We start from the raw sequence: 24999 nt of genomic DNA on the forward strand, positions 1-24999 counted from the left end.
CAAAAAATCTCTCCAATTATCAATCAATTTCTCGTCGCGAACAGCACAGGAAAAAGGCGACGAAACGAAAAATCGGTTAAAAGACTGCTCTAATTTCTTTTCGAACTCGCAATCGCAATAGAAAGTGTAAGAATATTCCAATAACGGAGGACTCTTCACTCGACCACCAAATGTGTTATTACCTTAGGTGCATTGCAATGGGTTGACAGAGGTCGCCTCATTGAAGCACTGCCTCAACCGAGTGCGGTGCTCGAGTGGCAAGTCCCGCGATCGACTCCGGGTGAGGGGCGAAAGCCGCCTCGTAGAGCGCAGTCGTTGAATATCCCCCACCCCATTCCCACGGCTATTTTTCACATTGGCTCCGATCCCAGAGACCCCTCTCCCAACCCCCCCCCCCCCCGCCCCCCCAACAGCACCACCACCCCACTCCACTGTCTCTTGACCCCTCGTGTCGAGGAGGTGGCGATGTTAAAGGCCGCATTGTCTGCATTCGAATCCCAAATAGACGTTCGAAGGCCACGACCGAAGCATCGCACATCCACCGCTCACCATTTCACTCCCAAGGTGCTGTGGCGATGGGGAGACTCGTTGGAGGAAATATATTTCAATTATTCTTGAATTATTCCACGGATTAAGTTAGGCTTGCATGGAGAACCTATGTATGAAGTATTCTGGCAATATCCCCTCCCTTCGTGGACTTCCCTCTCCGATTCTCAATAATGCACACCCTCCTTCATACTTTCCAAATGTCATAATTCTCTTTCTCCTTTTTTTTCGTTAATCCAACGTGCTCCCCTCTATCATTGTTTCAAAGTTCCCTTCCCAACTCAGTATTCGCTCCATCCAAACCTTCTATCACTTCCTCATCTCATCTAGAAGCGGCCTCTCCTCACCCACCATATCCAGCACTTCGTCGTCCCCCTTATCCGTTCACTTCACCTTCCCCATTCTTCGCCTTACCTACATCTCGAATGCCTCTGCCCTTCTCTCGTCCTCCTTCCTAGTCGTTTACGTTTCCCCACCGCAAAGTGCTGCCCTCCAGATTAGACTCTTCTCTCGACTTTTCTTTAAACTCTTACATAACGATCCTTTCGTTAGCTCGTTCCTGTTCATGAAGGTGTCCTTGAAGCAATTCTCGTCTTTGCGTTCTGCCATTGTTACAATAAATTAAGCGACCCACAGCCTAACACTTTTATTCGACCTATCCCTGCCCCCAATGCGTGCTGCACACAATCCTCAGTCCTACTCATGGCGAGTTCTACCCTGCTCCGGAATTGCAAGGGTGAGAGAGGAGTGTTTTCTCATGGTGTGTGTGTGGGCAGGAGGGTGCGGGAGCGGCGGGGGCCCATTCACGGCGCCCATTCATGCCCCATTCGACCCCGCGTGTGGCGTCCTCCGCTCCCCCTCTGCCCCGTCCCATTTGACCTCGAGAAGAGGGGATTTCCGAATTTGGGCTCATGTTAGCATGACGTCACAGATTTAGCCGAGTAAGTGCAGCGTTCGGAAGTTCAATAAATGTCCTCCTGCTGCGTGCGAGGAACGGCTCAGGTAAACAGCTCTTTTCCTCGGTAGTGGTTCATTTATATCGTATCATCGCCTTAGCCTCGAGCTGCGAATAGATTATTGAACGATTCATTTGAGAATCCAACAGCCCTGCGAATGTGTTCATTGCCAGTCAGAAATGCTGCATATCCCTCCTGGTCACTCGAGGTCATTGAGCAGGGAATGTGGGCCTTTGTGAGAGAATAGCTTCGGAATCAAATTTCCCTCTATTTGCATGTACGTTTATTCCTTTCAATGGACTCATTCGCACATTACGTTTCATTGTCTCGGGCAGGCTACGCAGAAGAGGTGCTTCTAGTCCGCACCATTGGAGTATTTCAGATTTTTCCTCTCTGCCTGCATTTGTATCACTTTTCACAAATGCCAGGTAAGTGGCGTTGGGTGCAGATATTCTCAATCTTTGCCGAAACATATCCGTGCAGATAATGATGAAAAGTTATGAATTCGATAGTTTATAACACAAATGCCATAAATTTACGATTTAACAGCCCTAATTTTCCCCGTGAAATTCGGGTCGCTCTACCTGCCAGCGACGCGAGTGGCGGCTTTTGTGAACCCATTTCACAACGCAGTAGATGGTAGCACGTTGATTGGCCGATTGGGGAATCTCTGGGCCATTATGTTCGAGTCGCGACAGACTGCGTCCGACTAAGAAAGAGCCCTTCCACTCTCTGCCCCGACGGGAGACTCCCGTGTGTGGTGGGCACCGCCGGTGGCGAAGCGCTGATGTTGGCAGTCCTGCGGCAGCGGCGTCGTGACTCACCAGCGTGTTCCGCCCCGCGCCCGCGCTCACTCAGACGCGCACGCCGCCCCTCTCCTCCCCCCCTCCCCCCTCTCTCCCCCACCACCCTCCCCTTGCGGTGGTGGGGATGGTCTTTGTGTCGGCCCTTTGTGTGGTGTCCTCTGCAAGGGGTTGGGGGGTGGGGTGGGGGTGCGAGTGATTGCCCGCCGCACCCCGTCATAGCCTCCCGCTCCTTTTGCGTTGACCGAATCCGCTCCCTCCGACAGTTGAGGTGCAGGTCTTCTTTCGCGAGAGCGCGGTGAAGTCAAAGAGGCTCTCTCCAGAAGAAGCCGTATTACCTGGAAAGAAAGCGTTACGATCCAAAAGTAATAGCTGTGTTTGGTCCCATATTTTTGGAGAAAAACTCTACGATACACTGCATTTATACTACACATCTACTGGACAGGTTATACTATCGCTTATTTTGAGTTATATTGGTTACGCAGTACAAACTTCGGGGAAAAAAATCTGAAGTATTTCAAAAATTGTTGCTCTTTGCTCATAAATGGATTAGCGAATGGTGTCTCCGCTCGACTACAAGGGGCCAACATTTTTTGCTTTAACATAAGGTATTCATTTCATGGAAACATATGCTAAAAATCTGGCGAAAAACATTAGTTTTGAGTTTATTCATCCTCAATTTAAACGATAATATGAATTGCATCTCGTAGTGGCTGCGCACATTCATATTTGCCTTTGAATTAGCTGAGACAAATTTTGAGTGATCAAGGCCAAGTGAAATTAGTGTGAAATGGTGATGGCCTCAGCGACGCTTTCTACGGAGGCATTGATTTCCATTGGAATTGACGACACGCCTTGTAGTTTTCTGATAATAATTGCAAAAAATTCCGTTACAACTAATGCTCATTTTTCCCATACAACCTAAAAATTCGTAATGTAATTTATCATGCACATGAAGTGAGACTTTGGACGCAGTATTTCAGTTAAAAATTATTTAAATGAGCCGTAAGTTTACCATTGGAGTAGGCGTATTTCCCGCTTTGGCATTGGAAACGAAAGTGGGGAGGTGGGGATAGGTTGGAGTTGTCTTGGTTGTATTATATGATACATATCGCCTGAGTCTACGGCTCTCACCCTTGATTACTCTTATGCTAGTAGTGTCGTCGTGTCAATTGCGGTTCGAATTGGAAAGCAGGTAATCCAACGCCAGTTAAGCGGTAATACGATTTTAATAAAGAAAGTGGCCACTCTAGGTAAATGACTGCAGTTACTCACAATACCTCAGATTATTCTTACAGGGCTGCCAGCCGAGTAGCAAAACGACCTCTAAGAAGGTCTAGGGATTAGGAATTGCCGCGAGTGAAGAAGAACTCGAGGAATAAAATTGTACGAAGACACTAAAGGCACTGGCTTCGATTAGGGTATAGTTGATGGCTGCCATATTTCAGTCTAACAACTGGAGTACCATGAGTCAATGAATAATTACATTTTAGAAGATAGGATGGCAACTTTCTGCTATATTATTTTATTTCTTTATTATACAGTCTCGAAATTAGAGGGAATCCAATGGAACCGTTTCCTAATCCGTCTCCCTCTTGTCGAGCTATTCGGGAGGAAAAAAATGGACTGGCCCTTTAACCCTTTCGCATGTTAGTTTATGAGGACGGACTATCTTCCGTCGTGCTGATCATCATATCTGAGTGAGTTCTCGATCTCGCCGTTGGAGTAAGGTCAAAAGTAGAGGACAGGAAAAAGTAGGGGTAAAAATGTAGAGGAGGGGTGTCGTTGCAATTTCGGCTCCAACATATCTCGAGCGTCTCAATGGTAGGTCACGTATTAGTCTCAAGACGATTATCGAATTGCTGCTCATTTGGTTACCAGGAAAAATCATTCAAGAGAAGCTCAGTGACCTTTCATCGGGGTCTAAAGTTATAAATATTTGAATACGTTGCATTTCATTTTCGTGTATGCCTAATTTCTCCTGTCGTGCTCATTGATGTGTTAATTTCCCATGTCCCGTGATACTAACGATGGGTAAACGCGTTTACTGAAAAGGGTAGCTAGCTACTCGCCCACACCTTCTTGTCTTATCCCTAACGCCAGGGTTATGCTCCGTATCGCACTTGCATCGGCTTCCCCCATTCCCCGGTCGACCCCGCGTGTGTTTGGCCCGTGGCTGACGTCATGGCGCATGCGCACTGTGCCGCCCTCTGTGGCGATCAACGGCGAAGGTGTTGGGAGAGGACGGGGCGGCGAGGGTGGGGGGTACGCGCGCCTTTCCGACCGGAAATCCCTCCTCCTTCTCTCCACCCCTCCCCCTCTATCTCTCTCTCTTACTCCCGCCTCTGATCCTCTCGCGGAAGAGAGGCGACGAGAGCCTCTCCACTCCCCATTCGCCTCGGCTCCGAATGAGAAGGACACCTTCACACGGCAGCGCAATTCTAACATTGGTGAACTGCCCTCCCCCCACTCAAGGCAGCGGTCACTGGATTTCTATGTGGATGTGGAGGAACTAACAATAACTTTTCGCTATAATTTATTCATTTTTTTCAAATTCCTGTTAGTTTTGCCTGACACGATCAATTCCATTTTTTTTCTGGTCTCCTCCTTCCTGGTGTCATCTATTCCACGCGCTCATCCTTGAGGGCGTTACATTATCCACCTATTTACTAAGTCCAATGTCGTGCCCCGTCCACATATCCTATCCCTTCTCCGGCGTCTGGTTCTCCACAGTTGCCTATCTTCTCCTATTCTTCGGTAGGTACTGCTCTCGTCACCCTATCCGTCCTCTCGTTTCTCAGCAGCCTCCGACGCGAGCAGATCTCGAGGGGATTCTTGTCTAGTCATATTTTCCCCTAAGTAGTTCCTTATCCGCGGAGTTCCACTGCCCACGCGAGTGAATTTGCGAAACTCTACCTCCCCCATTGTCATTTACTCCTCATTTTATTTGCCAATTCAATTAAAAAATATTTGTTTATGGGTAAGGCATTAGCATTACTAAAGTCAGAATTTTTTGCAATTACCGGATAACAAAAAAAAAAAAGAAGTTTCGTTTCTTCCTACAATATTCTTATGGCAGAGCTCGAGAAACATAAACTTTTGTACGAAATCACACGGCTTATTTAAAGGGCCTTTACTAGATCAATTCTTATCTTAGGGAAAAAATAACCGCCCAAATGCCAAATAGGAAACCTTCCCACTGACATGTTTCTTTAAACTACGAGCTAATATGTTTAACAAAATCACATGGAACGTTAAATGAGCCATCATTATCGAATACTTGGTAAAATTATTATTAGTATATAAATATATGACAAAGAAATCAGCAATGGCTGTGTCATTCCCCCATAATCATGTTACAAAATTATGTTCATGGATTGCCATAAAAAACCGAAACTCTTAAATAAAAAATAAACTGGTATATTATTTTATGTACCATTTACTAATCGTAGTGACAAATTAGTGAAGAAAGAAAAATTATATTCCCCAAATTTAATGCCCACAGACTATGATTTGTCATATCCGTGGACAGTGCCACGTAGATTTTCGAAGAGGTGTTCATTGTATGAACAGCCTTTACTAAATAATTTATGATAAAATCTATCATTTAACAGGTTACAACAATATAAACATTCCAAATTAGTCTCTTTGGGTTGCTTTTATAGCATAGTAAAGCAATGTCCTGTACATACAGGAAAAAGGGGGAATTATTCATAGGAGATGGTGGCAGCCCTGAACAACCAGTGTGCAGAGAAAGAGATTGTCAGCTATATTGGGTTGTTTTAGTTTTCTACTTGGTTTAGTGAATGTTTTAACGCTGGAAGAAAAATTTTAGATCATTTTTTTTTAAAGAACCAAGATCATTAGTCATCTCCGTGGAAATAATGTCCGTGGCCATCATATCCGTGGACGTCACATCATGTTCGTGTACTCTGCAGTCCATGGTCATGACAGATGGTACCGGACATGATGATAGACTATGCCTTGTTTCAGAACGTCCAATATCCGTGGCCATCATATCCGTGGACGTCACATCATGTTCGTGTACTCTGCAGTCCATGGTCATGACAGATGGTAACGGACATGATGAGAGACTATGCCTTGTTTCAGAACGTCCATTGCCAAATACTTCCGCTCTGGACATATATATCATGTCTCTAGCTAGCACAAAAGTAAAAATAAAAAAAACAGTGTAAATATTATTATTGATCTCTGCCACCTACGTCATTATATTGTATGATTGATAAACAGTAATCATACAATTTTGGTTCTTCGTGTAAAAAAAATGATTTTTTTTTAAATTTTCCTGTTTTGGAAATGTACGTTTTTTGGAGATTGACCCGGCCCACAAATTTCGAACAGATGACAATCGAAATTCTTATGTTCTGTGGTGCACATGTCGGAGGCTCCCTTTCGTCGACTGCGCGCTCCTTTGCATGGTTGGTCCTGGGTTCGCATCTTCGTCGCCAGCTCCCTTGTCGCGTCCGCTTGCACAAGGAGAGAAGCCCCTTTCTCTGGCGTGCGTTGTGGACGGAGGGGAGGGCGTTGCGTGCCATTATTGATTTCTTTGCGTGGATGCGTGCCAACCCCCACCCCCCCCCTCCAACCCCATCCACAGAGGAAGAAAGCAGTGCTGCATCCCACTCGACCACTCTCCACAAGACGTCCTCCTCTGCACCCGCGCTCCTCCTCTTGAGCTAAGCTGCCTTGTCAGTTGTCACAGTGACGGCCGCCTCGGCTGGCCAGTGACACTCAATGGCTGAAGCGATGGCCGTTGTAGTGTCCTCGGGTCACGCTTTTCGTCTTAAGGACGGTTTTTAGAAAAAAATTATCTTTACTTGTAATAAAAATAAAAATAAAAGAAGTGCCGCACCGTAATTTAAATATATTCAGTCATTCGTAATAGATCCTGTTCTGATTTCGTTCATGCATTAGCGCAACGTCCCACTATATTGAGAAGAATAAAATACGTTTCTGAAATATGTTATTGCATGCTCCGTGTGAAACTTTCCAATGGGGCTCAATAATTTGGCCGAAAGCTTTGCTGTAGGCTGTCACGATTTCATTTTTCGTTCCTTAGCCTTGGTGCACTCAAATTTTTCATTCAATCAAAAAATCCTGAAGTAACGATGTTTTTTCTACGTCTAAATCTACATAAAACCATGCGAGCCACCTCTAGGGTGTTTGGCAGGGGGTGACCAATCACCAACATGCAGCATGCGAGAGGACCGCCATACACACCGCGCGGTCATAGAAATATTACGCATATGAGCTGAATATAAACGCATATTCATGCAAAGACAAAACTTGCCAATGGTTAGTAATTTCAATAGCAAATCCATGCAGTGTTAGAGCTATAGAATAATAAATACATGCAATGAGTCGTTGTAGCGAGTGACGCCATTAATTGTATTAATTGAGACACCGTCGCTATCCTTAATGGTACGAGGGAAGAATGACATTTTAAATCTCTGTTTTGCAGTCTTATTTCTCTTATTTTTTTCTCATGATCACGTCTATCATAGTACGACGGTTCACGAAGGATATGTTTCACGTCGTCTGGGAAAATATATTCCTCGAATTTTATGAGAAAATATTAACCTATACTTCGGTCTACACTCCTGTAAAGATTTCCATCCTAGCTCGTGTAACATACGGGAAACGTTGCACTTTTCGTCGTAACAACTCATCACCGCCTGGCCGCCCTGCGCTGTACTCGATTGATGTCAGCTATCAGTCCTGCTACTTTTTGCAGCCAGGAAGAGATATTATTCGTGCTATCGTTTACATTGAGCAAAAATAGATTCGAAGGTTAAGTTTTTCACAAGGTTTAGCCGTAAGTTTTAACCAAAAAAAAGTAATATCTTTTGTAATAGTAGCAAATGTTGGTCCTCGATCGTTGAGTGAAGGCAGCATTCAATGCTTCATTTGTGAATAAAGAAACTACATTATTTGAAAATTTTGGGGATATTTCCAGATTTTTCAGTGAGATTTGTTGTGCATTACACCGGCAAAACGTATGCTATTTATAATATAGTTACGCAGAATGCAATATTGCGTAGTGTTTTGCGACTAATTACAGTTATTTCTAATGGAATGTAGCGCTCTCCGCCGAGGTAGGGTGCCCCCTTAAATATTCGCGGTAGTGCGTGCGAAGCAGAATGGAGTTGAGGAGGCGGGAATGGCGAGTTGCACCCTCTCAGGGTTGACAACCTAAGGGAAAGATAGCGAGGAGCGTGCGTTTGCTGCATCCTCGCACCCCTTTCTTCTCTGCATCATTCTCCCCCTCCGGCGCCCCTTTCAATGGGAGGGGGAGTGGAGAGGGACCCTTCCTCCCCACTCCACCCCACCCGTCCCTCTCTCGCGCGTATAGTAGCGGCATCGGTAGTAGTACTTTCACTCTCGTTCGCTTCCCCTCTCTCGCCGCGCCCCACTCGGCAGAACGTCGAACTTGGGTCGTGCCTGTTTGTTTACCTTTGCGGAGGGGATCTCTTCGGAGGGGCGGCGAAAGGGAGAGGGGGAAGCGGTTTTTTTTCGAGGCCCGCACCAACACAAACTCCTTGGGAACGGAGCGGTGGAAGTAGTGTTGACGCTCGCCGCCAGAGCACGTCGTGAACGCGGTCCAGAACTCCAGTGGGCCGGAGTGTAGAAGTTCATTCGGTGGCCACCAGAGTCCGCTCTACTTGGCGCAATCTACGGGACTTTGTTTGGGTCGTATTAAACTGCGAAGCTCTCGAGTTGGTGTAAACGAGAGAATGGTCAAGTTGGCTGCTCATTCAAGAGAAGGCGAGCGTTGAAAACTGCAACTTTAATTTTATATTCTTGGAAATGGGGAAAAGTTAAAAAAAATGTTAGGTATAATCGATTGACATAATGAGGCGACTCCATTTTCGAATTTTGAAATTAATGAAAACGAATAATTGATATGAACACTTTGCAAATAAATTCTATGTTTGGGTGTCAGGGAATTAGACTAATCAAGTGATTTCTCCATTCCATTGATGGTCGAATGCGGTCATCTCTCTCGTTCATTATTACTCCAATGTCTTTTGTTTAACGCTTCGCTTTGGAGGCGAAAGTCGTATCTGTTGTTTGCTATTCTTGCGTGGTGGGGCTTTAGCCTCGAACGTGCTTGAGCTGGTGGGATGGTCCATTGGTGACGACACGAGCGGGATGCTGCTCCGAAAAAGTCGCTTTCGACTCCCGATCGATAAAACTCGCTCCTACGACGTTTTTCTGCGTCGAAGTTTCGCGAATGGGAATCTTTTTTATTGAGCGAAAATTCCAAGTTGAGTCTTGGCCAAACGAAGAAACTTTTTCATTTTATTCGGCTGCTATGACCATCTCTAGCGCACCTCGAAGGGGAGAATTATAATATACGTGAAAGGTGAGGTTTGGTATACATTTCTTGGTATAGTACCGCGATATTCTGTTCTAAGAATAAAATACCACTCCTCAAATATTTTTTTAGTTGAAAAGCTGTTACTGAAGTTCAGTGGTGTACCGAAGGGAGGCTAAGTGGATTTAGAGCTTGGCTGCTGGATGAATATATTTATTTTCATTATTTATACCGCTGTACTAAGTATTATTTTGGCATGACGAACGCATTTTACCTTTTTATGAATCATGTGAAGCTCTGCACCGAAATCATATTGACTTGATTCTTCCCTCAACACGGTTGTACTTCCCTTTCAAGTTTTTTAATCAAATTTAGATTAACAAAAGAACTTGTAACGTTAAGGGATCAAATAGCATAGTAAATTACAAACTGAACAACTTATAACTTGCACCGATATGAAAGCGTAGAGGTATATTTTTATCTTTGAGATTTCCGCTGTGGTGATTTGCTCTCTACATTTTTTTCTCGGGTTTTATTCCGTGTCTGTTGGCATGTGGGTAACAGTTGGTGTTCTACCTGAAGACGCCGTCCGTATAGCCACCGAAACTGTTGTCTGTCACAAACAAGCTGTCGCGGGAGAAAACACGAGAAAAATGCAGAGATCAGTATATTTTTCATCTTTACACCTTTGGAAAAATCGGTTTTTTAAGTGTGACGTTACGTCGTAAAATCTGGTTGATTTTTCACGTAAGTCCAGACAAGGGAAATACTCCAACCGTCGGTCACATGCTGGATCAGGGTAAGACTCCACAAACAGAAAAACAGCTCACAAGAAAAAGGTAGCCAAAAACAATTTACGAGTTATTACCGTACGATATCTATTCAAAGTAGAGTATTCAAAAAATCAGAAGTATTACAGAAAACAATGATAGTAAATTCATGATCCCAAAGGAAACATTACCAGCAGAAAATTGCTCTAAAAATCTCATGGCTCACAAGACATGTGACTCCCAGCAGGTCTCGACCAGAAAGAGGGCTTGCCTATGCAAGGCGAGACAGCATTTGAGGGGAGGGCTTCTTCCAGGGAGTGGAGGGGTAGCCAGGCGAATTCAACAACCGCCCACTGATGCGTCACTGCCCCTGCAGAAACGGCCGCTCCACAAAACACCATTCCCTGGTTTTGAGACAACAGCCAGCACCCAGAATTTTCCCCTCAACTTCTGGGTTGAGACATCAGAGGAATCGTTCATTGGAACACATGGAGGGGAAGGAGATACTGGGGTGAGGTGTTGGAGGGAGAGAGAGTTTGTGATAGGACAATGGTAAAACTTCTCACTCCAAGTGCAATACTAAGGCCTTAGCACCGATTTCCCCTTGCTTGCCAAGGAGAAGTATTTCTCCGCAGTAGTCCTATATAAGTCTTGCATTGCAGGTAGGTTGGTTCGGGGTTGGTTCGGGGTTGTTTCGGGGCTGTTTCAGAGGCTGATTCCAGAGGCTGAGTTTCCAGAGGCAGGGTTTTCAGAGACAGGATTTTCCAGAGACAGGATTTTGCAGAGACAGGATTTTGCTACAGGCCTTTTGCGCGAAAAATCCTTTGCGCGAAAAAACCATAGCGCGAAAAGTTCTTGGCGGGAGAAGTTCTGCGGATAAGTTCGGAGGAAGTTCGAGGAATTTCTGGGGGGGGGGGTACCAGAAATTTTGGGGGGGGGGGACACTAAAAAATGCCACATCCTCTGTGGGAAAATGACCACAAAAATTGCTTGAACTTGGGGACCAAGACACGTCCACCAAGAACTGATTAATGCCTAGAAAACTTATCGAGGCATCACAGGTCCACTGGTTTTCACTGGATGAACCCCCACTGTTTAACCCCCATGAATTTCACAAAAACCATTATTCAGTGGTTAGAATTGAACTGAATATAAAAAGTTTATTGATTGAGACAATAGTATTCAAGAAATATCACTCAAAAATAGTTTTGACAAGAACATACATTTTTATCACTCTGTAAATAATAACCTCAGAAGTGATGTTTGGAATTCAACAGAATTCTTAAGTGAGTAACATGACATAATTACAAGAGTGAGACAAGAAATATTGCTGAATTGATATAGAGTAGATTAATTAGTATTACATAGCAAGAAAATGAAATTAATAATCAATATGTCATAATGTGATGCTTGTTTCGGTGAACAGTGAATCAAAATTACAAATAATTATCATCAGCGACCAGAAGGAACTGGGAAGATTTTTATTGGTATAACACCAGGATATCTTTACCAAACTCAAATGTTCCTTTTCTCATCAGAGATATTTTGTGGTTTTTTTTAAAACCAAGTAAAGCAATACAATAACCAACCACTTAGTAAATGGGCAAGATTGGGTTGGTGAAGCAGTTGGGTTCATCAGAACCCTGGGTTGTCCCATTAGTTGGGTTCAACCACCTTATCAAAAATCAACGATTGACAAAAATGGGTTTTAACTTCTACCCAAAATTCATATTGCAACCCAAGAGAAAGTTAGGGTCGACCAACAAAATATATACCCCATATTATATAATCATTAAGTACAAGTTTATTCAAAAATACGGTTATTCACTAAATAATTATTAGTTATCAAAATACCAGCAAAAATATTCAGCATAATATGTGTCTCACTTAATTAATATACATTGGCATTAGTATTTCTCCCATTTAAACCCTCCATGTTTGTAAATATTATCAGTCCATAATTAATTATCAACAAAGAATCCTCCAAAATTCAACAAGATTACGTAAATGACAATAGATTGCACTAAATTCCTCGATTTTCCAATAATTATTAACAATTTATAAGGCATATGGTATTCATGTCAGCTATTGAACAAGTACTGACTAAATTTAATCAAGATGTGTATATATATCTCTCAGTATTAATTAAACAAGTCAAAAAAGAATCATAGGCGATGCTAACAAAATGAGAACTGCATATTGCATCAACAAAAGAAATCACTCTAAATTTCACTCTTCAATTAACAATAGAAATGAGAGCTACATGCTGGTTGCGACAAGATGAAAGTTCATACTTGTCGGGCGATGAAGGTCGCAACTCAACGCCAAAACCACACTAAAACACAGTAGGCAGTCTTAAGATCAGCTGATCAATTCAATCACTCAGCCATCGATAGAATATCGAACACTGCAAAATCACGACACTTATCACTGTCCAGAATTGTGAGAATGTCCATAAAGTCTTGGTGGAGGAAAGGTGACACAAAACACAATTGAATCTTAATAACTGGGGCCACCTCCACAGCTTATCTGGAAACGAGCCATCTCGGGGATTTCCCCCCAAGTTAATCTCCCGTCCTCTCCCTCCAAGCACCCATAATTCCTCCACCTTACCCCATCTCACAATCACAGTAGACCAACACTAAATTACATGAGTGAATTAAGCAGATGAGAATAAGCAAGTACAATACAATATTTCAGAACAATTTCAATTACAAGCATAGAAATAGACTTATTATTCATTAATCAAAACAATATTATTAGGAATCAAGAGAAATTCAACACCGAAATCAAGCATCAAATAGTATTTGAGAAAGCAAACATTAGCATTCATTGAAAAAAAAAAGAATAAAAAAAAATCAATGATATTTCTCTCCTTTTAATTACTGGAATTACCAATGCCATCATGATATGCCTTTAAATGAGAAACATGACAAATTTTCTCTTTCCCAGGAGAAACTTCCAGAATAACTGTTACAGGAGAGAGATACCTTTTAAGGACGAAAGGTCCATTCCACAGAGGTTCCAGTTTTGCCATTTTCTGTTCACCTTTAGAACTGATAGGATGGTTTTTGCAGAGAACAAGATCTCCCACACAGAAAGTGATTTGGGAGTGAGATTTATTATAGGATTCTTTATACCTATTTCTGGCCTTTTTTAAATTAGCAATAACATGATTCAGGAAAACTTGTCTGTCACTATCGCTGAGATCATTCTCGAATAAAGATTTTGGAATGTCCCACTGATTAATTAAAGGATGCTTTAGTTCTCTGCCGAAAATTATTTTGGCAGGAGAATAACCACTGCTCTCATGAGAGGCAGTGTTCAAGGCAAAATTTAAGTCAGCAAGCATAGAGTCCCACATATGGTGAGCATTATTGCACAAAATAGCAAGTGCAGATTTTAGATTTCTATGCAATCTCTCTACCTGATTAGAACAGGGATAGTATGGAGAAACAAAAATTTGCTTAACCCCCAGTTGCAAACACATCTCCTTAATGGCATGAGATTTGAAAACTTGTGCATTATCAGAAACCAAAAATTTTGGAAAACCGAATTTTGGAAACACTCTTTGAGTGAGTATTGAAACAACCGAACCGGCCGTAGCCTTGCGAACTGGCTCAAGAAAACAAAACTTAGAAAATCCATCAATAAGAGAAAGTACATATTGGTGTCCACCTTTAGTCAGAGGTAAAGGACCCACAAAGTCAATATAAAGTCTTTCCCAAACATCAGAAGGATTGTGCGACGATAGCATGCCAGGAGGTGGAGCATTTCTGGGTTTACAAGTTTGACACAGATGGCATTTTCTGACCATGTCATAAACCTCTCTTTTCATATCCTTCCACCAAAAGTGTCTGCTAATCTTATCATAAGTTTTAGCCATGCCCAAGTGAGCAGACATACTAGAGCAGTGAAAATATTGAAAAATCATAGGCCTCAAGACCGTAGGCAAAACAGCTCTTCCTCGCTTAATTTTAGAATTCCCATAACATAATAGCTGTCCCTTCAGAAAATAGTTTTTGTCGTTCAAGGAATTATTATTAATCTGATTGAAAATATCCTTTAGAACGAGATCAGTTTCTTGGTGTTTTCGAATGTCGACAAATGACAAAGGCAATTTATGTAACACACAAGAATAAGGAACAGCTGACTCCTTATGAGTGTTAGATTCCACATCTAAATGACTATTTGTAGATGAGGATGGCTCAATGCGAGAAAGACAATCTGCGACAGAATTAGATGCTCCTCGAACATGATGCACAGTGAATTTATAAGAGGATAATTTAAGAACCATCCTGCCTAGTTTGCCCAACTGCTTAGGATGAGAGAAAAGCCATGTCAAGGCACCATTATCAGTGTACAAGTGAAATGGTTTTACTTGTAAGTAAACACTGAATTTTTGAATTCCAAAATGAATTGCGTGACACTCCAATTCATAAGAAGAAAATTTACGTTCATGTTCCAAGAGTGCCTTACTAGCGAAAGCCACAGGGACAAAATCACCATTTACTTTGTGATTCAAAACGGCACCAACCGCCAAATTACTGGCATCGACAAATAAATGAAATTCCTCGTCAAATCGAGGGAAAGATAACACTGGTGGATTGGTGAGAGCTTTCTTCAACTGGCAGAAAGCCTCATTTTCAACGGCTGTCCATTGAAAAGGAACATTTTTACGTTTCAAGCGATTCAGTGGCATAGAGATTTCAGAATACCTTGGAATAAACTTGCAGTAAAACCCACAAAGTCCAATGAATCTGGCCACTTCCTTCACATTTCTGGGAACTGGGAATTGTTCAATTGGTCTCACTCTCTCAGGATCAACTTGCAAGGTTCCATTTGTGATGAGATGGCCCAGAAAAGTGAGTGATTCCACACCAAGCTTAACCTTGTCCTCGCACACCGTCAAACCGGCACTGCGTAGTTTGTTGAGGACAGCATTAACATGAGATACATGGTCTTCAGCAGACTTGGAATAGATACACAAGTCATCAATATATGGGTAAACACATGAATATTTCAAATCGCCCAATACTTCATTAATGAGACGAGTGAATATTTGAGGAGAATTTACAAAACCAAATGGCAATCTATTATACTGGTACACTCCGAACGGCGTCACAAAAGCAGTTAATTTCTTAGAATTCTCAGATAATGGTATTTGATGAAAGGCAGAATTGAGATCAAGAACAGTAAAATATTTTGCATCAGCAAGATATTGGAATGCATGTTCAACAGAAGGTGTAGGATAACCGTCCGATTTAACAACTTTGTTCAACTTACGGTAATCAACCACTAATCTTTCAGATCCATCCTTTTTAGGCACTAGAAAAGCTGGCGAACACCAGTTTGAATTGGAAACCTCAATCACTTTCTTATCAAGTAAAGATTGGATGTGCTTCTTCATTAAATTTGCCTTTGGAGGTGACAATGAATAAGGATGGGATCGAATCGGAGTAGAATCTAGCAGTTCAATTTCGTAGGTCATAACAGATGTGACCCCCAATTCTTGAGAAATCACATCAGGATACTTTGACAATAAACCCTTCAACTTATCACACAGCGTGAATTCAGTGGACGACAGAACATGTGATTCGGATGAGTTACTAACTGGCGCCGATTTAAACGCTTCGCAATTGTCCGTAAAAGAAAAAAGAGAATTCGGGGCAATTTCAAAACTGACGTTCGCCGGACGAATAATCATCTTTGAATTACAAATGAAATCCACACCCAGTAACACGGGAAACGGGATTTTAGCTAGATAAAACACGTGGTTCCAAGAAAACTTGCCTATTTGAACCTTGAGTGAGACAGAGGAATTAATATGAAAAGGCTGCCCCGACACAGTGATTAAATCGACGTCAACATTCTTACGAATAACCTTTCTCCGGCAACATTTCAGAGAAGCAAAGAAATCTTCATCACACAGTGAAACTGAACACCCAGTGTCAATTAAAGCCTGGCATGGCATAGAATGAAGATTAATAGATAATATTGGCAATCGAGTCGAACACTTGTCACGGACGCTCATCAAACTCACGGCAGGCTGAGTAAAGCGTCGTCTTTTGCGACACTCGTTCACTTTGTGGCCAGGTTTATGACAGTAAGAACAATTAATAGGAAAAGAAACTTCCCTAGGCGCACTGGAAGAGGCAACAGAAGACGGATTCCTAGAGATACGATGGAAAGTGTTGGAATATTCAGCACAGTCCATTAAATGTTTAGAAGCCTGCGTGATAACAGAGTCCAATTCTACAAATGTGTTAGGCTGATTTGAGAACATAATTGCAGATTTTGTTAAAGGATTTAACCCTTGAATAATGAGTCGCACAATAGAAGACTCGGAATACTGCAAACCCAGCACCTGAGTGGCATTACGCACAGAACACACGAAATCGTGGGGCGTTTCGCGAGGGAACTGAAATCTTTTAACTTTCGTAGTGATCAAACGATCAAACTCTCTGTCACTAACAATTCTAGCCCAAACTTTTTCTGTGATTTGAGACCATGCGAGATTCAAGTTTAACATAGACAACCAAAAATGACGAGAGCTGGCAGGTAGTTTAGATACTACAAGGTACAATAACGTTGACAGAGGAACCAAGGACAAAGAAACGATTTCATTAACTTTTAACATGAAATTAAACCAATTCTCACTGTTTGACACTTCAAATGGCGGAAAATCACTGAGTAATTGTTTGACAATCACTAACCCTTCAGAAACTGGCAATGTCTGAGAAGCAGACATTTCGTGAGAGACGTGAAAATCACTGCTTTCCTCGTGCGTTGGGCGAGGTGGAACCACTTCTAAAGAAGATTCCCGTTCATTATTAGAAACTTCACTTCCTACGGACACATTAGCCGTACCCCTGGCCTTACGATCCTCGCCCGTGGTTAAATAAGTTTTTTCGTACGGGTTGTCAGTATTACCTCCAGGCATTTTGAGAAGTGAAGTGACGACAACGAGAAAAAGAGAGAGAAAGAGCGAGATTTAAAACTATCTATCTCTGCTGGAAGAGTCCAATCACCAAAAATAGTGCGAGAATAACGAGCTGCTATCCAAATTATCAAGAACATTACGAGCATTACGAACATTAATGTCAAATGGCATATGACCACGAGGAAAAGTCGGCAACACTAGTCACGTAATCCCACACGAACCAAAAAGCACTTAATGGAACATAAAATAACTCACTTTTAAGAGAAGAAACAACCAGAAACTGCAAAAAGTGGAGAAATAGTGGAGAAATGTCACCATTGTCCAGCACTCGGGAGACCTCGACGAAAGGACAGGAAATCGAACCTCAACTCTGCTACCAAAATGTGACGTTACGTCGTAAAATCTGGTTGATTTTTCACGTAAGTCCAGACAAGGGAAATACTCCAACCGTCGGTCACATGCTGGATCAGGGTAAGACTCCACAAACAGAAAAACAGCTCACAAGAAAAAGGTAGCCAAAAACAATTTACGAGTTATTACCGTACGATATCTATTCAAAGTAGAGTATTCAAAAAATCAGAAGTATTACAGAAAACAATGATAGTAAATTCATGATCCCAAAGGAAACATTACCAGCAGAAAATTGCTCTAAAAATCTCATGGCTCACAAGACATGTGACTCCCAGCAGGTCTCGACCAGAAAGAGGGCTTGCCTATGCAAGGCGAGACAGCATTTGAGGGGAGGGCTTCTTCCAGGGAGTGGAGGGGTAGCCAGGCGAATTCAACAACCGCCCACTGATGCGTCACTGCCCCTGCAGAAACGGCCGCTCCACAAAACACCATTCCCTGGTTTTGAGACAACAGCCAGCACCCAGAATTTTCCCCTCAACTTCTGGGTTGAGACATCAGAGGAATCGTTCATTGGAACACATGGAGGGGAAGGAGATACTGGGGTGAGGTGTTGGAGGGAGAGAGAGTTTGTGATAGGACAATGGTAAAACTTCTCACTCCAAGTGCAATACTAAGGCCTTAGCACCGATTTCCCCTTGCTTGCCAAGGAGAAGTATTTCTCCGCAGTAGTCCAATATATGTCTTGCATTGCAGGTAGGTTGGTTCGGGGTTGGTTCGGGGTTGTTTCGGGGCTGTTTCAGAGGCTGATTCCAGAGGCTGAGTTTCCAGAGGCAGGGTTTTCAGAGACAGGATTTTCCAGAGACAGGATTTTGCAGAGACAGGATTTTGCTACAGGCCTTTTGCGCGAAAAATCCTTTGCGCGAAAAAACCATAGCGCGAAAAGTTCTTGGCGGGAGAAGTTCTGCGGATAAGTTCGGAGGAAGTTCGAGGAATTTCTGGGGGGGGGGTACCAGAAATTTTGGGGGGGGGGGGACACTAAAAAATGCCACATAAGTATGGAATTACGATTACGATTAGGGAATAATTCTGTGCCGCAAATTCATATCTAGAGCGTCGAGGCAAATTCGCCTCTAGAGCACGTTGGCATTACAACGGGCGCTGAACAAAATACGCTGACATACGTGTAAGACTGACACTCTTCCACATAATTTGGTATTTCCTTGTGTCAGGATAGTAATTAGATTCCATGGGTATATATTTATTGCGGGGTTCGTAGACAAAATATCGCGAATATAATTCCGTGGTGAAACTTATGCGAAATCTAGCGTGCGAATCGGTCGACTTGGAATTGTCGCGAAGTTTGCGTGAAACTTAGGAATGCGCAGTTTCGCATTCGTTTTTTTCGTGCAAGTTGCTGCCTTGTTTAGTTAATTATTTACATGAATAATGGAAGAAGTCATTTTGGAATGAAAAAGTGGACATAATTGGGAAGGAAACTCTAGGAAAGATACCGATGCGGCTAAGAGACAGCTCATGTGCGAGAGTTTGCTCTTACAGTTCTGCATAATAATGATAAATGGCGTACAGCACGCGCTAATTGTGTCTATGAATCCCCCGAAGCTAATTATTCCGTTATTCCAAGTCATACTTATTGCTAATAGCTTCTGTAAACAGGCCAATGGGAGGGTGTTCATGTACCTGTGTTTTCCTTGTAATTCTCTATTTTCTGCTAGACTCGGGAGCTGGAGAAGATTGAAATGTTTCCCCGCAGTCCTCCGAATGGCGCTTTGATTGCCTGTGATTCTGAGGGGAAAGAGATGAATCAGTGGTATTTGGATTATCTTCCTCATTTAATCGATGCTATTTCTCCCCCAAATATCCTTCATTCCTCGTATTGTAGTCCTGTGCTGTATCGTCTGTACTCCGCAGTGTTTGACGCTCTTGTGGAAATCTGTGACGAAGAAATGACGGCTTTGATTTATTTGCATTTAAATTTAAATTATTTTGTAATCAAATGTGACAAATTTCACTTGGCATTCCAAAATTGCGAGAAAACTTTCGAGTCGCATTGGACTTGTGAATGGTGAAGAATCATTGCAATCAGGCCTGAGAATATTTTGGCTTGCCATGTCGAGGAATTTACCTCTGGAAGAATGATTATTATTGTAAGTACCGGCTAACGCAACAATTTATGGAATTGGACGCACAAGTTGCTGTGCTTAGGTTTTCAGTATTTAATTCAGCCTCATGCTTCATTAATGTGTTTTTCATATCTTTCATCGTTGGTTGGATTTTGTCAAATTTGAGCGACATTACCATGAGTTTGGTGTACTGATGAAGTGAGTCCCTGCAAGACATTTTCGGTACCACTATATACCAATCCAACCGCATTATCTGTACCTAATTTGTTGATTGTATTTAGTCTTTGTATTTTTCTTTTGGCAAATGATTTCGTACCTACGGTGGTGGTTGAGTAGTTCTTTAATGAAGTAGTTCTTGCCGCTGTGACATACGTGCTGTATTATTGCCAGGTGTGTTACCAGGGGCCGTTTGAGTATTGTATAGAAGTAGTCTTTGTGGACTTGTAGTCACTCCCCCTCCCTCTTCTCTCCGAATTTCGGTTCGTCTCTCTCTCTTTCTTCTTCTTCTTCCTCCCTACGCCTTCTTCTTCTTCTTCTCTATCCCTCCTCTCTTACCTTGACCCTGTGTCCATCTTCTGACCCGCGGCTCCCCGCCTTCCCCTCTTTGCAGGACAACTTCGTGAGCAGCAGTCATCCCGGGAAGGGCCGCTCCGAGACGGGCAGTCGTAGGGGTCAGGGCAGGACCAGGGGGCGAGGCGCATCGGTACGTATCCCCCTGCACTTCAAACCACTCCTCCAACACTCCTTTCCATCCCACTCACGTCTTCTCTGACGGCGACGTGTTTTGTCCTTGCCGTGGTCATTGCGACTACATTGAAGAGAGTCCGTCCCCCAGTGAATTTAAAAAAAATTAATTAAATAAAGGTCTGTAGGAGCCGCAACGAAACAGTAAACATTAGCATTTGCATGAGAAATTTCCGTGAACGCCGCGGCAGTTGGACGAGGCAAGCTCCATCCTATAATAGCTCCTCCTCCGAAGACTACAACGCGTGGCATCTGTTGATCGCTGCTCCTACGAGGTCCGACCTTACATGCGAGCCTCATCTCAGAAACCGTGTTTTCACCCTAGAGGCATGAATAGTAATGAATTCGATATCTTATCATCACGAATGTCAATGTAGACCAGGGGCGGAGTTAGGAATTAAGGCTGGTGGGGGATTAGGTGCAACTAATACCAGGGTGTGTTGGGGCATGATATACCCACCAGGATAAGCGGTAGTTGCGAGATTAATAAATTACGGAATTTTAAGATATATGGTTGAAAATGGTGAGTTTTACGGCTTTCTGAGGGATATTTTATTAATCCTTACACTATTCTATTTGTAATATCAGTCCCATTAAGTTTAATATTAAAAAAGTTTAAAGGATTAATATTAAAAATTTCTCTGAGCTCTTTGGGGGGTGGGGGAGGGGTTTAATCCCCCAAAACCCCCCCTCGCTGCGCCACTGATGTAGACTAAACAGCTTATGTATTTACTCGTGAAATTCGGGTCGGTCTCCCGTCATCGAGTGGCGATTTTTGCGAACCCATGTAATCGCGCGTTGAGTGACATCAAATTAAGAAGCTGAATAGAGAATTCTCCATGTTGCAATAATCGTAGTGATCAGTATTTCTCCGTTGGTGTTCCTTGTGGCATCATGATGTTCGCTGTTAAGATTCCCCTTGCTGAAATATGATTAAGTGAAATTGTGGAATGTGCTCGTGTTTCGTGTGCACCGTGAAGTAATCGGAGACTCACACCTTTGCTCTAAAGCCGATTTGCGAAAAAATTGCCTAAAATAAATATAATTAAATTAAATACTCGACGAAAAAGCAGAGGAGAAAAATGCAAGTGTTTCGGACGCCTTAATCACGGTTCCTGAAGTGAACTGCTTGGTGTCGCTCACTCTCTATCGAAATTAAGAATTTGTGCTTCGGTGGTTGATGATGCCCTATTGTCTCGCTGCCAAGTGTCCGTCTTATTGCTTTTATCGTGATGCATTCTTCACTGATTCTCGATCCTCAGCTTCGGTGCGTTCGGGACGTGGGTGTAAGCTAGTATTTTGGCCTGGAACAAGCGCATTGTGCTCATTGATCGCTGCGTGTTCAAGAAATTTCGCACAAATTTAAAATCGGTGAAACCTTTAGGCCAACTTGTTGGAAAAAATCGTGAATTATCGGAAGGAAGATCTTGACGTGAGAATCTGCAGTGTCCTTCAGACTTTAAAGAAGGCGTTCATTCAGAGGACAAAAGTTCGTGCGGAGCCTGGTGACATTGGCGCGAGCTCTTTCGTCGATTTTGAATTTTTAACTTATTGAAAATTTCAAAACGTGCATTGTCTTAGTCATTTGTTTCATTCGCTTTTCATCCGTTGGGGGGCGCAAAAGATACCTTGAGTTACCTTTTCTTTTATCGTACTTAGTAAAAATAATCAAGTCACATTAATGTATTTATTTATTTTCAAATTCCCCGTAAACAGCACATGACAGCCTTTTACAACGAGGGTTTCCAATATTAACAAAGTACAATACAAACATCCATGCCCTGGATAGGAATCACCTACCCAGGCGGGATTCGAACCCACGACCTACGGTTTGGCAGGAGAGGACTTAACCCCACCGCCACCGAGGCCGGCGGTGCCATTCAAAGTTTCAGAAGGTTTTACTTAAAGTGATTATGTAAAAATACAAGACAATGCCATCTTATGATACAAAAAAGTTAAAATTGTGGTTCTGCAATGTTTGGCAACACGGGCGGGCCCGCAAGGGGGGGGGGCGCACCCCTGCGACCCTCATCTGTATCCGCCACAGTGTTGACCGCGGTCCATTTTGTATAATGGGAACACGTCAAAAAAATGAGGATAGGAATGACTAAATACGGCCGATTATAATTTCACACTTCTTTTAAAAAGCAATACTTGTAAGCGTCTGCTAATTTATTCTTAAAATAATTTATCTTTTAGTCGTCAAGTTGTGTTGCCTTCTTATTGTGCTATTCAATGCTTTTATTTACATTTTTTTTCTCCAGGGTGTCACGGTCTCTATTTTCTTTCACTGTAATTAAGCCAATCATTTTGAGACTCGAGGGTATCACCTGTTTCAGCTGTTCATTTTCTCCTATGCGTTGTACTTATTTTCAGAAGTCATGTCCGTTGTTGACCAAAACGACGTCTTGTAGCATGGTTTTAATAAACGTGAGAATTGCGTTATGCATTTTACTTTATAAATAATTTCATTCTGTTTTTCTTGTAGGGGATACAACGTGTGTACTGTAATGGGTGCTAATGCGAATTTTGCCTTTTTGCAAGAAGTAGTGAGAAATTGTGATAAGCAATTGATCGTGCTGTATTTTTTTTTTGAAGAATGAATTATTATGCTGAATATTATGTGCTTATGTTATTATGGCTTCATCTGTCCGACTTCGTCGACGTCCTATCCAGTGAATGAATTAATGAATGAAACGTAACTGAATGGTAAGGAATGGAATGAATAGAAATGAGAAAGATGCGGCTGATAAATGACTATTGGCGTTCAAGCACTCTACTACGATTTCTACATCTGCTAGTAAAACATTTTCTTTGCCGACCACACTCAATGACGCTCCGTTTTAAATCGTCAGTTGAAATCTCTCGTGAGAGTTGTCTGAAGTTTTTTCTTTTCGTTTCTGACGCCGAATGACGGGGAAGGTGTTAAGTCCACTCAATTGAAAAACTTGGCGATAAATTATCCGAGCGGGGCACTTCGCGTGATATTACAATTCCCACGCTCCAATGGCGGCGGCGCGTCGGGAATATACCTGCTCAGAAGAAGAATGACCGGTGGCGACTACTCCGCGACAATTATTTCTATTGACGTCCTGGAGATGTGAATCTCATTTTTTCGTCGATTCTAACCAATATTTAATGCAAATGTGGTCTATGAGCCGCAGGGGCGCAGCTAAGAATTAAGGCTAGGGGGGGTTTTGGGCGCAAGTAATACTTAGGAGTGTGGGGGTATTGCATACCCGCCAGGGTAATCGGGATTTGCGGGGGCCGTCCTCCGGAAAATTTTTTAGAAAATTGGTTCGAAATGCGAGTTATAGTCTTTCTGAGGGATATTTGATTAATCTTAACACTATGCTATAAGTAATACCGATCCAATTAAGTAAAATAGATTAAAATTAAAAATTTCTCTGAGCTCTGGGGGGCACAAAACGCCTCCTGCTATCCTCGCTGCGCCACTGATGAGCCGGACTTTTCAAAGCGAAGTGCTGCTTCGCTTTCCCGCCTTCTCTCCATGAGTGGTTAGTGCCTGCATCGTCCGTCGCGTCGACACTGTGCAGCGAAGCTCCGCGCGGTCGCGTCGTGACGGAACATTTTGGAACTAGTTGAGTCCAGCGATGGACAGCATGCGCGCCAATTTGGTCGTTTTATCTTGCACGCATGCCCCTCGTTGAAAATGTGGTGCGCGGAAAATTCCATTTACGGCTTTCTGTAGACGAACTAAAGGGCGTGTATTACGCAAGTACCACTATTGAAGAAATTGTAATTCAGTGCCGCGCATAAAGGCGAACGGGATGCATCGAATTGACTTATTTGGTATTGTCAATTGAATCCTTATTTTTACTATCGCGTCATTTATTGAACATAATATAATGTTTCGTAAAAATAGAGGCAGTTTTTGCAATGAACAAGTTCGGTTTTTATAACATTTTATTTACTGTTAGTGTACTTTTTGATACGTGAAAATTCAGCGCTGCTGTTAATTTTTCAGTTGAAAAATTAGAATTAGCGCGTAGGAGGATGTGTTTTTGCATTGATTTTGTTGTGCACAACTGGATGCCCTGAAGATTAAGTGGGCAATATGCATTCGCCCTCGTCCCCACGTCGTCGTATATCTTGACCCCAGTGCAGTTCCTAGCTAGATCGCTAAGCCTCGTATAGATTTTCCTGTAGAAGTTTCATCCCTCCCAGCCGCTACCCCCTGCCCCGTCTCACAGTGCACCGCTGCCTACCCCCTGCCCCTTTTCAACCCCCCACCCCTCCTCCCCCTCCCATTCCTTCTCCCCCCACCCCACCCCCCCTTCGTCTCAGCCCTCCATACGCCTCGTTGCATCCCTGAAGCCTCACTACTCTGGTCAGGCATGCCAACCTCCCGGTGCCGACCAAGCTTTTTCTCTTGAAATTTTCAG

At 42.8% G+C, this 24999-nt stretch overlaps 1 protein-coding gene across 1 annotated transcript in view; it reads left to right on the forward strand.

The window, feature by feature from the left end:
* Nucleotides 1–24999, forward strand: part of LOC124161468 (DNA N6-methyl adenine demethylase) — a 227554-nt gene that overhangs the window by 102113 nt on the left and 100442 nt on the right. The window contains exon 3 of the mRNA XM_046537790.1: nt 20460–20552. Coding sequence (XP_046393746.1) covers nt 20460–20552 — 93 coding nt within the window. The remainder of the gene's footprint in view (nt 1–20459; nt 20553–24999) is intronic.

This window comes from Ischnura elegans, chromosome 6 (genome assembly GCF_921293095.1).
Source record: "Ischnura elegans chromosome 6, ioIscEleg1.1, whole genome shotgun sequence".
Taxonomy (NCBI): domain Eukaryota; kingdom Metazoa; phylum Arthropoda; class Insecta; order Odonata; family Coenagrionidae; genus Ischnura; species Ischnura elegans.